This window comes from Podarcis raffonei, chromosome 11 (assembly GCF_027172205.1).
Source record: "Podarcis raffonei isolate rPodRaf1 chromosome 11, rPodRaf1.pri, whole genome shotgun sequence".
NCBI classification, from domain to species: Eukaryota; Metazoa; Chordata; class Lepidosauria; order Squamata; family Lacertidae; genus Podarcis; species Podarcis raffonei.
Window position 1 is genome coordinate 22,945,501 of NC_070612.1, and position 16,467 is coordinate 22,961,967.

The window sequence follows — 16,467 nt, forward strand, 5'->3', positions numbered from 1 at the left end:
ACAAGCTTCCTAAATTTCCAAAAACACACTGCTAATTATAACTGCAAAATTATATTCCCCACCTCTGCTGCTTTTTAGAGCTGATTCACACACATAATTTATCAGGTCTTGTGACAAGCTACACCTGCCTAAATTCCCTCTTCTGCATAACGATTAAAGGTGCAGGAGCACTGCCTTCTCTTTGCATCAAGCCACCCCAAATCACAGCTGATCACAAATTCTTCTTTGTGGAGCTTGACCCTGTGAAGGGTCAACAAGCCTTGATATTGCACTTTGCAAATTGCATCTGCAAGCTGTGATTGGAACAGAACACAATACTACTTAACTTAAAGGCATGTTCAATGCTCCTAAGCTTTAGGTGTGTTTGTCTGACTCTGTGTAAGGGGGTTGGGGGTGGGGGTGGGGTCATGCATGCAAGCCCCATCCCCTGACCTTGTCTGTGTTGAGCAATAAAGGTCTGTGGGGGAGTTTGCTTGAATGTGAGTAGATCAGGGGAGCCTGCTTTGTCAGGATCACTGATAACACAAAGGGTTTTACTCATGTTCTGGTGAATGAGAGTAAAAAAAAACCCTGTAGACCTCTCCTGCTCAAAGTACTCCTGCCCGACTGAGCAGTCAGGAAACATATACCAGGAAAACGATCTCTTTCAGCTTCTGCCTTCTGGAAGAAGGTACAGGGTTATAAAGACTAGGACTAGCCGCCTGACAAACAGTTTCTATCCAAATGTGATTTTGGTTTTAAACGCAGTGTAAGGTAGTCTCTATGGGAGTATATTGTATTTAATTATGGAGTATCAGAGTTTTTAGGGGGCTAACCAGGCTGGGATAGCTGGGATATCAGGCTTGTTGTTTTTTGAATGTCTGATATAGATTTTTTTCAATTTCATTGTTCTGTATGGGACAGTGACAATAAAGTTTATTGTAATGGGAGATGGAGCTTGCCCCCGTCTCTATGGACAAGTTTAGCATTTGTGTCTTCAGGCAAATACTCAAACATGCCTTTCGACTTTTTCCCAATCAATGCTACTGCTACGGCATGTGGGAAACTCAGGAACTCCTTTAGATTCCAGGGGACCGCAGCAAGACACCTATTCAGTTCAAATCATAATACATTGTACCTAAATCCAGCAGATATCCTGATGCAACACAACTGTTATAGCCATTCTACAAGTAACATTCAAGTTAAGAGGTTACTGAGCTGGAGGATAAATTGCCGGAACTAGCATCAAAATGAAGAAAATATGAAGCCAGACCAAAAATACTAATGAATAGCAGTAAAAGAGATCTTAAGTATTTATTTCCTCTCACCTTTTGTACTTAAAGTCTTCTGGGTTAAACTGAATATTGAGGGCCCCAATGTCATTTTCATCACCTCCAACAGGGACCAGAAGAGGACTAGTATCTTCTTCCATATCTGGAGAATGATCTTCTACCAAATGCAGTAAATTATTATAACCTTAAAGAAAGTGAAATAAGTAAGTTATTGCAAGTGATCATCACTACATTTCCTCAAAATATTATTTCTTCAGGAAGACAGGACCTCCCTTAAGTTTATTAAGCTCTGAGTCTAAAATTGCCTCACTGTAGCATAGATAACCTTTCAATAAGCATCTAAGATTTATGTTTTGACATTTCTTTGGCAAAATGGTTTAAATCAGGGATGGAGAAACTGTGGTCCACCAGAAGGTGTTCGATTACAAACCCATTATCCCGACCATTGGCTAGGCTGCCTGGGGCTGATGTAAACTGGAAGTTCAGCAACAACTAGAAGGCCTGAGATTCCCTGTGCCTGCTTTAAAAGAACAATTTACAGTGTATGATTATTCCCCATTGGCAGGGCTTTAAAATACACTGGTTTATTTTTCATTCAAAAACTAAACAACAGGAGTTCTGGACGAACAATGCTGTGCATGATTACACAGAAGTAGGTCACACGGAGATCAATGGCACCCAGGTAAGAGTGCACAGGATTGTAGCCTAAGCAGTAAAATATTCAAGTGGGACAAATGAGTCCTAATGACTGAAAAACAGTGGGGGAAATTTAACATACTGTCAGGAGAGGTTAGGTGTCAGTGTATTGTTTTTACAGGAGAAGTGGAAGACTGGAAATAGAAATCCATATTCCAGAGAAGGTCCAGGATGTTTTTAACTGATAAGAAACCCCTCCCCCAGAAACTAGCTGATTCAATGAGTAGAAAAGTCAGAGTCATGGGAAGTTAAAAGATAACAATGCAAATACTGGTCTGATGTTTACCAGTCACAGAATTTAGGAAGCTACATGATCTTGAGCTGATTGTATAAAGCTATAAAAATGTATAGTAGTAGTTTTTTCTGGGAAATCTCATTGAGAGGAGGCGTAGAGTTATTTTGAGTTGCAAGTTCAAAGCTTGTTAGCTGCAATATCCTGTGGGTCTGTTTTTGATTACACCCCTTCCTGATTTGCATTTAATAATGTTCACTTTGAATACATTCTAATCCTCTGTCAACTACTATGTTAAGTATACACAATAGTATCTGAAAGTTTAACTGACATAATCCATAAAACTGAGGTCAACATCTGAGTTGGAAAAATCTCAAAATCTCAGTTGTTTCAAATAAAGAGGAAGTTGCTGCTTGGTTCAACACCGGATGTGTGTAAGCAATCTGAATAAACACGTTTGCAAATATCTGCTCTTCAAAATAAGCTTTGGAACACCCTAAATCACACGCAGGCGACCCTGATTCCATCTAAAACTGCCCCATGCTTCCCACCCCATCTAAGTCTTGCCTGTCTGTTTTCCCTGTAATTTTATACTTAACAGTGCTTTCGCTCTCTTTCTATATAGCTGCAGAACAATTGGAAACAACAGTATTTTATTTGATTAAAATATTTTTAAACACTCTTTCCATAGTTGTATGGCTTTGGGAGAAATATCCCTCCAAACCAATAGGTGTCTGAAAACAAATTGGTAGGCTTCTGTAAATTTTAAATTACCTTGGTGCCCCCTTCTGGAGTGAAAGGTGATTCATAATTATTTTCATAAATGAATAATTTGTATGTGCAACACACTAAAGACAACATGGAATAATTTTTACTTGATTTCCAGAATAGTAGCTGCTCTGCATTTTTGTATATATTTTAAACAAAATTCTCTGTGTACTTGAGGGTAACCTCATCAAGCACAATAGGGCTCAATTCTGAGCAAACCTGCATAGAATCAGAAATTCTAATCTGTGGGAGCCAGATTACTCTTGATATAATGTAGCCTTTGACCAAAAACAAATGCTCACCCCTGCCCAGATCATATACAGTGGTACCTCGGGTTAAGTACTTAATTCGTTCCGGAGGTCCGTTCTTAACCTGAAACTGTCCTTAACCTGAAGACCACTTTAGCTAATGGGGCCTCCTGCTGCTGCCGCGCCGCCGGAGCACGATTTCTGTTCTCATCATGAAGCAAAGTTCTTAACCTGAAGCACTATTTCTGGGTTAGTGGAGTCTGTAACCTGAAGCGTATGTAACCTGAAGCGTATGTAACCAGAGGTACCACTGTATTCCCTTGGCTGGAAGACTGTCCCTAAAAGATCTCCCAGCTTTTTGGGGGGTGGGGCAGAGGGAAACTTTTACCCTGTGCCACCAAGCCAGCTCATAGGAATTAAGCCTTTACACCCCAAGATAAGGCCTGGCCCACACAAATCATACACTTCTGCTACCCCTTCCAGAATTCTACCATCTGCCCCAAAGCTTCCTTTTTGCCTATCCTTGTCTATCCACTTACAAATAAGGAAATGGGCTCTTGGCCACCCCACAACCCACCCGTTTTGAGCTACTTCAAACCATATCCTACTGACAGAGGGAGATGCTGTAATGCTGTCTGAACATGCATGTCAAAGCTTTTAAAACCTATTCCTTTCCTTACAATGCATTTCAGGCATGAAGACCCTCATACGGAGTTTTGTTCCCCAAAACATGCAGAGCGGCAGCAGTTGAAGATCTGGGGGTGCCCAAAGCTTATTTCTGGGTACAAAGACCCTGCAGTGGGGTAAAGCAGCTAAGGAACTGGCAGCGATAAGAATCAAACCAGCCTTGTTAAAGGACGATTATCCAAACAAAAGATGAAGCATGCTTAAGTTCCATTTATTTCAATGGGGCAGTGTGGGATATATTTAACATTCTCCCGAAATTAGTGGGACTTAAAGATTCCTTACTTCTGGCTACACCATAGGCAGAGTTTTCAGTTCCCTTGATAAATCTTTAAAGCTCATCAGCACGAACAAGCTGACGTTGTCGCTATTGTGGAGCATTTACCACAAACAGAACTTGAGATTTCAAACTTGGATTCTTTTCCTTCACCCACAGAAATAAAGGAGCGCTTTTTAAAAAAAACCTCTGTTGCGCTACCAAAATCCCGCAGATCTCTTTCAACTTGAGATCTGAGGAGAGAGCAAGAAAGAGACGGACTCCTGTTTTCTCTAGCTAAATAAGCCGTTGCCTTCTTCTAACAACCGATAACACATTTATTTGCAAATGTCTGCTATATTAGAGCAGGCACTTGACCACACGAGCAACTGACCCCTTCGCGCTCTTACTCAGTAGCAAGTCTCGCTGAGTTCCGCGGACCTTGCTCCTAGGTAAGGATGCACAGGGACTGCAGTCTAAAAGCTGGTGATCGGTGTGTGTGTGTGTGTGTGATTATTATATATATATTTAAGACAAGTTTAAATGAAATCTGATGCAGATTCTGTACCTGGACTCCGCTCCGCCTGATCTCAGTCTGCCACCATTCACCGGTACGAGGCTGCCTCGCTTGAGTCATTTCCAGTCGAAAGCTGTAAACAGGAAGAACTTTTGCTGCTCTCAGCACCGATAGAGCGGACTCCCTCAGTCCTCCATCGGCACATCCGCCATCCAAACGAACGGGATCCGAAGCATGGGATCCGCCATAGAGATGTCGACATAGAGCGGCTCCCACGCTGCGCCCATAGAGCTAAGCCATCTAGACAGCCAGCCGCAGAGATATAACATCTCAAGAGTGACACACGCCGGCTTCCCTTTTCGAGTTTAAGGTCTCGTTATTTCCCACTGCTAAGAGGGGTCGAAGCGCAGGACGGCGCGCCTGTGTAAGGAGCGAAGCGGGTGCAACCCGTTCATTTTGAGAGGCAGATGGCAGATACAGTGATTAGCATTTTCCAGTCCTTTCCTCACAAAGGTGACTTGCCAGATGTGCCATCTGGAGTTGTTTTGGAACAGAATCTCTTCTGACATTAATAGACAGGCAATATTATGTTAAGAACATGATAAAATGCCAGCAGTTTCATAATGGCACCAGCCAAATTGCAATTTCTGCTTCAGAAATTGGTCATTTATTCTACCTGGTCAGTTCCTATGTTCAAGTTAGATGAAGTTTAATATACTGTAAAATTGAATGTATTCTATCCTTTTTCAACCAGCAAAAAATAAAAAATAAAAATAAAAAAAATCTCTTCTGACGTGTTCTCTGGTTTAAATGCATGTACCGCCTGTGCGGTGATTTCAGGAGACAGGGGCGAAGCTAGGCTTTATTTCACCCGGATCAAAGACCCAAGGTTGGCACACACACGCAATGCGCATTTGCAGACATACACACACATGTTGGGACATCACCACGGAAGTGGCCTGCGATATCCTTGAAAGCTTGCGCAAGGAAATCTGTTAGGTGCCACAAGGCTCCCAAATGAATCTACAACTCTGAAAGAAATCCTGGTAACGTGGGAAATGTGCAGGGTTGTACTGAAGACCGGTTTCGGAGATGTATTTCACCTATAAAGGTCAGACATTTCTGAAAAGACTCCCCCTCACCCCGAGTTGTCAGCTTATCAACTTCAGCCCCCCCCAATACTAGATGGTTGCATCTCCTCTCCCAATCTTCACTAAGATATTAAAAACTCTCTTACATTAACAGGTATTTAATTTAAGCAGCTGTCAGTGCCCCTACCATCTTAGAAATTAAGATAGAAACTGGAATATTTCAAGGCTATTCTTATGTGACACAGCCTCCACCCCATTCAGCTTGCAATAAGGAGATGACAATGCCAAAACTATGTTGCAGGGTTTTTATATGCCACTGTTAATTCCCACACTTGCGATATAGGCATAATATTGTTATAGGAATTCTAAGGCCTCATATGTAAGTATATAAACCATGTGTCTGAAATAGTGCAGGAAAACAACCCTGAAGCCATTTTGACTCTCCCAAATTGACCTCAAATATTTCTCTGCAAGGAGGAAGGAAATGGGAAAAGCTTTCCAATTGTCTTTGGATTGTAGGGGCTTACACCTCCCTGTAAATACAGTCTGGCAAGTATCTGTTAAGCTGAGCACACTATCAATATGCGTAAGGGATTCAGGAACTAAGTATTTACCATCTCAAAGGAATGGCCAGGATGCCCAGGTAAAAGCAATCAGTGACCATTATTAGGTATCATGGCAAACAGGTTTTCTGCTGTAGACCTCAGTGATGTATGTATGTTTTGGGGGGTGGTCTTGAGCTACAGGGGAGGCAGTTTTCAAATGTTTATATAAGAACTTTCATACCATTGTTTTAGGTTCCTCTCCTCCCTCCCTGTGTGGGGTGAGCAGGGGACCCTGTTGCAACAGTTTAATAAAGATTATGTTTACTAGCTGCTTTGCTTCTCAATATTCTCTGGTGGCATCTGTTATTTTCTCCTACTAATAAAGAACCTACTTACGGACTCTATATGGTCGGCCACGACTGGACTCAATGGTCAGGGGTACCTGCCGGAGAGGAGGTTAGTGGTTGTTGTTGTTTTAATTCTTGTTTTTATCGTGTATTTTGTATTTTTATATTGCCAGCTACCTTGAGATCTGTAGATAAAGGGCAGTGTACAAATTTAATAAATCAATAAATTATGCAGCACAAAAACTCATACACATATATGTTTTTTATGTACTAACCGCCACCATTCAGCTGAGCTGACACTTGAATATACTAAAAGTACACACTCTAGTATATACTTCAGATTTAAGAGCTGAAAAGCAAACTTGCACATTGCTTTTGCTTCTTGTGGAGAATTGCCATGGTGAATCTGTTATGCAACCAATGATTTTTTCAAGTGAAGCACAATCCTTACTGGTGAAGAGCACTTTTAGCTGCGTGCAAGAAGCAGTCATGTGGTTTTTTTGCTGGGTTCCACATACAAATATGCTTCCAATGTAAGTAGAAGAGAGTGAGGCAGAAAGGTAAAGACAATACAGTGTCAGGGTCTGCTTTAGTTAAGCTGTTGCACCCTCAGCCCCAGGCTATATTTACACATGTTTTGTTTTAGTACAAAACTGTACATCGCCTTGGCAGAAAGTTGGTATATAAATGCAATAAATAATAACACCCCCATATGAGTATCTGATTTTATTGTTGTAAACTGCTTAGAAGCCATTTTGGCATATAAGCAGTGGATGTTTATGTATACATCATCATCATAATCATCATTATCTCCAGGCTTAAGTTTTGCATGACTGGCAGAAATTCAACAGTGCATGCTTTCTCATCACAGTACTGCTACCTTGGCCAGTTGAATTGTTTCCTGCCAATCAGCTGGCAAAAGGAGCCAGTCAGAACCAAAAGCGAGTAAAAGCAGCAGATGGCCAGAGACAAAGTAGTAAAAGAGAGTATTGAACTGCTGAAGAGATCCATACCACACATATATACAGCCACTCCTGCAAAGCCGGAGACATTTTTAAAGCATTTTATAAACAACAGATTTGTCAAATATCAGAACTGAATAGTTTACCTTGGGTCATTTAATAGGTCTTATATTTAATTTGAGCTGCCTAAACTGCTTTGTAAAATTGTGCTTTGAATTCTATGGCAGTCATCAACTTCTGCTGTCTGGCTGAAACCAACTATAATCAGGATGGTGGTGATTAAGACTGCATATTCATTAGTAGCTTAAACCACAAAATTTAGTGTAAAAATATGAATAAAAATCATATAGCATCAAGCACAGCACATTACAACATACAGGAAAATATCATGAAATAGTCTGCCAAAACTCTCAACAATTTTCAAGTGTGTGGGGTGGGGGTGGAGTTTGATAACCACTGATCTGGGCCACTTGGCAGACCACCAAACGGTTTTCTCTTTGTAGCAATTGTAATTCAATGGGCTAGATCAGGCATAGGCAAACTCCGGCCCTCCAGATGTTTTGGAACTACAATTCCCATCATCCCTAGCTAACAGGACCAGTGGTCAGGGATGATGGGAATTGTAGTCTCAAAACATCTGGAGGGCCAGAGTTTGCCTATGTATGCCTGTGCTAGATGCACTATGATTTTAATTGCTTCTTTTATTTTTATTTTAAATTGCATTTTATTGTATTATACTTTGAATTCCATATAATTCAAAATTGTAAATGTTATTTACAGATCACCTGATTGAAGCTCACAAACCATGGTTCCCAGACCAGTTTGGGAACTGCTGTTCTAGGCTCTAGGGCTCTACTTGCTAGAGTCTGCAATACTAACTATAGTTCTGAACATGTTTTTGTGATTAGGAGGAAGTTACATCCATGTCAGCAATTCTTTTCCCCCCTTTTTTGCCATTGTGTCTTTTATTAATGAAATAAAAGACATGTGTCAGCAATTCTCAAATGTGTCATGTGTTACAGTAAAAGACTCGATAACACTGCAAAATTATTTTCCGCAATCTTTTGCAACATCAGTCCAGGGACATTATCATGACACATATCCTCCCTCAATATACGAACTCTCACATGTTTGACAAAGGTTGATTGAGGCTATAACCACAGGCACCCCACCCATTTTACCCCTAGGCTTACCAATCTTTTTATTGGCAGGATTCTAACCCCTTCAAGTGGCGGTCTGTGAGGTGAAGCTTTTCCTGCCGAAGAACTTAACTAGAAAATGCTTCCTTGGAGTCCAGCTTGAAAAGCTGTCATCTCAATAGGCATAGAGGGGATTGTCACATTTTCCTGGAATTATTCATATGCCTTTGAACATGTACTAAAAGTAAAATAAATGCTTAACCAGCAGAACTTTTTATACGAAGTAGTTTGAATTTCTGCATCCAATCTGTTAAATGCTCTCCTACCTGAAGAAGGTGGCACTCCTAACAAGAAATGCTCTAGGCATACTTTCACCCCTGTATTATTTATTTATTAAATTTATTAGTATTATTATTAATTTTATTTATTTAATTAATTTACATGCCGCCCTTCATCACAAGATTTCAGGGTGGTTCACAGAAGTTTATACAAACTTCTTTAAACTGAGTTCTGGGGAACTCAGGTTGCTTAGAACTTATAGAAGACAAACCTTCCCAAAATATAACTTACTCATCTTCCTTAGCAAAGCGGTTGCAGTTCCAAGGCACATGCTCAGTCTGCCAACAAAAGTGGCCAGCGCCTTTATTACTGGCAAAATATGGCCCTGCAGTGCATCTGGCTTGTGTCAGACAGGTAAAAATTCCTTAGCAAGGGGGATGGAGGAGAATCAAAAGGAGTTGTGCTAGTCCAGTAGAAATAATTAAAAAAACCATTGTAAAGCAATACCTTCATTAGGTTCAACCAAAGTATCACAAAATAGCAAGCTTTTGAATGCTCCAGACCTCCTATCTACCTACATTATAGGTAAATCAAAGAGGGAGGAGATGGAAACCTGGGCATGATGTCAAAGTTCCAACATTTATAGTTTGTATTATTAATGGAGTGCAGGCAGCTGTCTGGCAGCCTTAGGCCCAGCCCATTTCAGGTTGCGCCGAGGGTTGCTAGGACAAAGGAACATCTCATTTTTGCACCTAGTAGCAAGTCTTATCTTGTTCCCTTCACCAGAAGTTGTGTTTATTGGCATAGTGAGTTTACACGTCTGCAGCAAGCCTTCACAGAGCAGGAAGCAGTAGTGTACAAGCACACTCATGAGCCTTCCCTGTTATACAGTAGATCAGATCTTGCACATTAGTCCTTTTTATATTTTCACTCTTTTCACGTTTGCTCCCGCTGTTTCCTCTGCCTCTGCTTTAAACTGCGGTTTTAGTGTGTTATAAGGAAAAACTGCTCCTTTATCCCTTATGGGTATCCAAGAGCCCGAATAGAGTCCTTATGTAGATTTTCTATCGGTAGGAGAAAATAACAGGCCAACCAGAGGAATTCTCAAAGCTCCGATTAAGACCCCAGCAGCCAAGAATCTAGAGGAGGAAATCTGGCCCCCCACTAACCAATAACAAGTCCATAAGAAGTTTCCAACCCGGAAGCCAGCCAGAGTAAAAGGCTATCTGGCCGATTCCCGGGCTCCCAAGACTGCGGCCGCCAGCACCGCCAACAGAGAGGAATCAGGGGTGCCCGGGAGTCTATCAAAGGAGCCAAAACACCCCCCCAGGACTGAGATTGAGCCGGAAAGGCACCCGACCCCCCCCAACAGCCCAGAGGAGCTCCAAAACCAGGAGAACAGTGGAGCTAAAGCAAAGAGGGAGAAAGAAAGGGGGAGAGAGGAAGAAAAAGAAAGAGAAAAAGGAGCCCTGGCTTTACCGCTGCTGCCCCCATCTCTGCCGACGGGAAAAAAGAGGAGAGGTAGGTGAGCACTGGGAAGGAAAAATGCCAGATGGCCCAAAATACCCCAAACACCTGTATGACTACATATAGGAAACTCTCCACAACTTACCCCCTACTCTTTAACCCAAATCTTACTCTAATCCCACTAGCCCCCCACCCACCACACCCTAGGTCAGCGCAACCCCACTGGTTCTTTAAACAACACGAAGAGAGAGACACAAGACAACCCGAACGGGTTGGCAGGGAATCGCCCCACATAATAGATAAGCAAGATGGCTAACCTAAAAGCAATTACATTAAATGTGAGGGGGCTGGGAAACCCCATCAAAAGAAAGCGCATCATCTCATACATAAACACCATGAAACCACACATCACCTTCCTACAAGAAATACACAACCCACCCAAAGGCAGCAAACTCCTGAGCGACCCCCGCTTCAGTCAACAGTGGGTCGCACAAGGCTCAGGGAAAGCACGTAGTGTAGCCATAATACTTAGTAGAGACCTGAACTTCACTGCCACAACAGTCCTCAAGGACAAAAAAGGCAGATTCATTTTTGCTAAAGGGACACTAGATGGCAAAATCAAACTGACAATCGGCTCCATATATGCCCCAAACGCGAAACAATTAGAATTCTTCCAGAAGACACTAAACAAATTCCTCTCCTTCTCTGAAGGGGAAGCAATCCTAGGAGGGGACCTCAATCTAAATATGAAAGGTATATCCCTGAAAGATATCCACCCTACAACCCCATGGGCAACCTTCCTCCGAAGGAAACCTCCCAACAACTAGGAACTCTTACAAATTACTAAAATTGCTAAAAAACAGGGGTCTCTACGACATTTGGGGTGAGCAAAACCCGGGAGACATCAGCCATACATTCCAATCGGGACGCCATGATACAGTGTCCAGACTGGACAGCATTCTACTCACACAGGGTCTGATCCCCTCAGTGGAATCAACTAACATAGGTAACATTAAAATCACAGATCACGCCCCAGTAGAAATCATCGTTAAAATAGGAGAAGGAACACAAACGACCCCATCATGGTCCTTCAGTCCCATCCTAACTACAAACAAAAATTAGAGAGAGTCTCACAAAAACCCTCCAAAACTACTTCGAGGAAAACGGTGTAGACAATATAACAACCCCCCTCCTATGGGACGCAATGAAAGCGGTCACCAGAGGAGCTTGCATAAAAGAGAAAACATTCCATAAAAAACAAACCACCTCAAAAATTAGCAAAATAGAACAAGACATCACAGTCCTCTCATCACGCTACAAACAAACAGGATCTAAAAAACTCCTCAAACTTATAGAACAAAAAAGGAGAGAACTAGACTCCTTAGAAATCAGCAAAACAATGATCAACATTCTATACTCTAAACAACGTTTCTATGAATATGGAGGGAAAAACTCCAGATTACTAGCAAATAGATGTAGGAAAAAAGCACTCAAAACAAGAATACACTGCATCACCAAAAAAGACGGCAACATAACATTCTCCCCCAAAGAAATAATCTCAGAATTTGCAGAATTCTACTCCAACCTATACACCTCCCATAACCCACCAGAGAGGGAAATCAAAAAATTTCTAGCAGGACTGACCATGCCTACCCTAACTGATGAGGAACAGGAATTCATGGACAGCCCTATCACCCCAGAGGAAATAGATGCGGTCCTCAAAAATCTGAAACCACACAAAGCCCCAGGCCCAGACGGCTTCACAGCAGAATTCTATAGGAAATTCAAAGAACCCTTGATGCCTTACATGACCTGCCTATTCAACGACATCATAACAGGGGGTCCCATCCCCAAAACCTGGACCCACTCCAAAATAGTCTCCATCCCAAAACCACTAAAAGACAGCCTCAAAGTAGAATCATACCGCCCAATCTCATTAATAAACCAAGACTACAAGATATTCACATCAATCTTGGCCAACCGCCTAAAAATCTTCCTACACAAGTTAATAGCCCCAGGCCAGACTGGCTTTGTCCCTGGCCGCAATATAACAGACCCCATCAGGAAACTACTAAACCTGATCGAACACAGTAAGGCAACGAAACTCCCATTGACAATTATATCCTTAGACATCCTCAAAGCCTTTGATTGCTTAGAGTGGAAATACATATTAGCAGTACTAACTAACATGAAATTTGGCCCCAACTTCCTACAAATCCTCAAACAAATATACTCCCAAGCCTCAGCAAGATGCAGAACTAATAATATGGATTCTAATACTATAGCTATCCAAAGAGGCAGGAAACAAGGATGCCCACTGTCTCCCTTCTTATTTATCCTGGCTCTGGAACCCTTAGCAATCCGCATCCGAGCAGCCACAGACATCAAGGGAGTGGAAATAAAAGGCAGAACCTATAAATTAGGGCTCTTTGCAGATGACCTAATGGTCACAACACTAGACCCCATAAGCACAGCAACCTCCCTAATCAGAGAACTCAACACATTTGCAATGGTGTCGGGCCTACAGGTAAATTTCACAAAGTCAGAAGCTATGTGCTTCAACACCCCTCCTCACACCCAAAAAGAACTCACGAAGGTCACCAAAATAAAACTTTGCCACACCAAGTTCAGATACCTAGGGGTACAAATAACCAGAAACCTCAATAAATTGCACCTCCACAACTACAAGCCCCTGTGGCGACAAATTAACAAAGACCTAAAGAGATAGAATAACATGAATTTCACTCTCTCAGACAAAATAGCCATGATCAAAATGATCACACTCCCAAAACTAACCTACCTATTCCAAACCCTCCCAATCTGGATCCCCCCAACCCAACTCCGCAGTTGGCAGAGAAAACTACACTCTTTTATCTTCTCACATAAAAAACCAAGAATAAGCCCCAAATGCCTGCACCTCCCCACCTCAGAAGGAGGATGGCGAATCCCCAACATAGAAGCATATTACATTGCCAACCAAATACGACATATAATCCCATATATACTCAAAGATGAGACAAAACAATGGGTACACCTAGAGAGGGACACAATTGAAAACACCTGCACCACAGCATACCCACTCCTCCCAAACAAACTAAAGAAAATTCCCACAACACTCAACAGGTACACACAGACCATGCTCAAAGCATGGAAAACACAAATAGGCAAACTATCCCAACCCCATCCCCACTAATCCCCCTGGCGTACCACCCATTATTCCACCATGCAGCACAAAACCTCCAGATAAAAACCTGGCGAACCAAAGGCTTATATCGCCTAATAGACTTTTATAAAAATAACAAACCTTTGTCAACACAAGAAATACAAGACAAACTAGAAGACACCCAAATGCCCTGGTTAACACAACACCAACTACATGCCCTCTTAAACAACCCAACAGTAAAATTAGCAGCAACTAGGCCCCTGACAACCTTCAAAAACCTCCTCCTAACAACAAAGGGAAACAGTAAAGGGACAGTATCCGCAATATACAAAATACTACTCCAAAATCCCACAAACCCCCTAGACGCAATAAAAAAACAATGGGAGAATGACATAGGCTATGAGATTAACCCCACGCAATGGACCAGAATGTGGTCTAAACCTCCCTTTAAATCCATATCAACGAAAAGAAAAGAACTCACACTGAAACTCACCTACAGGTGGTACCTAACACCAAGGAAACTAGCGCTAATACACCCAGGAACCTCACCAAAATGCTGGAGAGGGTGCACCTCCACAGGCACATACCTCCACATGTGGTGGGAGTGTCCCAAAATCCAACTATTCTGGGCAACAGCCATACGAGAAATATGTAAAATAACTAAACAAGTATTAGATATCACCCCAGAATTGGCCCTACTAAACATCTTCCAAGACAACAACGCCCATTTACACCACAAAGAACTCATAACCCACCTACTTTCAGCAGCCAGAAACACCATAACCAGACGCTGGAGAGACCTGTCAGGAGTAAGCATGGACCAATGGTACCAAATAGTATGAGAAACAGCCCTACTAGAAAAATTAACTAATAAACTGAAACTGACACGGGGACAAACAGAAGAAGACACCTTCACCCCGGTATGGCTCCCCTTTATCACATACACAGCCCAACAAGACAATGACAATAATCCACCAACAGCATACAAATCAATATGGCTAACCTGATCCAAAACACCCACCCACCCCACTCACACACGAAAACAAAGATCACCACAGCCAATCACAAACAAACAATCACACCCTAGGCCAACCCCAAACTCTCTCACCACCAAAGGAACACAAGTGAACAACACAAACAACGCTGACACCAAATTCTACATACATTAAGCATAATAGAAACACCACCACCTGACCCCACCCCCATCCATCTTCCCTCCCTCCACCCCCTTTCTTTTCCCTTTTTTTTTTCTTCTCCTCCCCCTAATGCCTCAACAAATGAAACGGATTTGTAAAAATGTTACATGGGGAAAAAAAATACAAGGCATTACACTTCTGTAAAACAAGAAAATCCTAAATAAAATATATTAAAAAAAACAGGCCAACCAGAGAATATTGAGAAGCATAGCAGCTAGTAAGCATTATCTTTATTAAACTGAGACAGGATCCCCCAGTCTTCTATAGACTTTTGAAATTGCCTACTCTGTAGCTTAAGACCATTCCCCAAAACATCATACATACATCACAGGAAGAGATGGTCCCCAGCAGGAAAGAGTGTAGCTTCTTTCCTGTCTGCCAGGATACCTGATAATGCCTTATCTGATTGCCTTTTCTGGGCATCCTGGCCATTCCTTTGAGATGGTAAATACTTAGTTCCTGAATCTGTTAAGCATATTGATAGTGTGCTTAGCTTAACAGATACTTACCAGACTGTATTTACAGGGAGGTGTAAGGTAAAGGTAAAGGTACCCCTGCCCGTATGGGCCAGACTCTAGGGTTGTGCGCTCATCTCACTCTATAGGCCGGGAGCCAGCGCTGTCCGCAGACACTTCCGGGTCACGTGACCAGCGTGACAAGCTGCATCTGGCGAGCCAGCGCAGCACACGGAACGCCGTTTACCTTCCCGCTGGTAAGCGGTCCCTATTTATCTACTTGCACCCGAGGGTGCTTTCGAACTGCTAGATTGGCAGGCGCTGGGACCAAACGACGGGAGTGCACGGGGATTCGAACCGCCGACCATGCGATCGGCAAGTCCTAGGCGCTGAGGTTTTACCCACAGTGCCACCGGGAGGTGTAAGCCCCTACAATTCAAATATAATCAGAAAGCTTTTCCAATTTCCTTCCTGCTTGCAGAGAAATATTTGGTCAATTTGGGAGTCAAAATGGCTTCAGGATTGTTCTCCTGTACTATTTCTGTACTATGGTTTATATACTTATGTATGTGTTTGCCTTGTACATTTATGAACATTTATTTTATATATATAAATAATGTGCCTTTCACAATTTTGGGGCCGATTTGGGAATACTGTACCGGATGTAGCTGAGCCCAGCTTGTCTTCAATAGCACACTGTCTCCCACTTCACTTCTCAGCAGGTCTTTTCTTGTAGAAGCTACCATCCTGTGCCTAACTTGGGAGCAACTCAAGAGGGACTTCCTTCTGAGGAGACGTCGACTGATACCACCTGGCAGGTTCCAAAAATTAAAACAAACAAGCCCTATTGTGGCAGCAGGTTTGGGGTTTATTTGTTTTTTTAAGGTAACGTAGAACTGAAGCCAAGAAAGTTGGAACTTTTCAGAGTCCTAGAAATAATTAACTAGCACCAAGCTGTCCCCTCCTGTTGCCTCAGACGGCCACGCACGCCCTTCCTGCAATGGGGCGGAATGAACTCCAGAACCAGAAGCCTGTGGGGAGTTACGAAGTAACGAAACTTCAGACACAGCGAGACTTTCGTTTTTCCAGGAATAAAAGAAACGAAACCAAAACCACCAGCAGTAGCAGGAAAGCTGGCAAAAGTACAAAGG

At 42.4% G+C, this 16,467-nt stretch overlaps 1 protein-coding gene across 2 annotated transcripts in view; it reads right to left on the reverse strand.

Moving 5' to 3' along the window:
• SLC38A9 (solute carrier family 38 member 9) overlaps positions 1-4,949 on the reverse strand; it is a 41,343-nt gene extending 36,394 nt beyond the window's left edge. Inside the window, exons 1-2 of one of the 2 annotated variants that reach the window (XM_053408205.1) lie at positions 4,724-4,949; positions 1,308-1,455 (exon numbers count right to left, since the gene is read on the reverse strand). In XM_053408205.1, coding sequence (XP_053264180.1) covers positions 1,308-1,411 — 104 coding nt within the window. In that variant the 5' untranslated portion in view covers positions 1,412-1,455; positions 4,724-4,949. The remainder of the gene's footprint in view (positions 1-1,307; positions 1,456-4,723) is intronic. The other variant, XM_053408204.1, reaches the window with a different exon arrangement.
• Between the last annotated feature and the right edge of the window lie 11,518 nt (positions 4,950-16,467).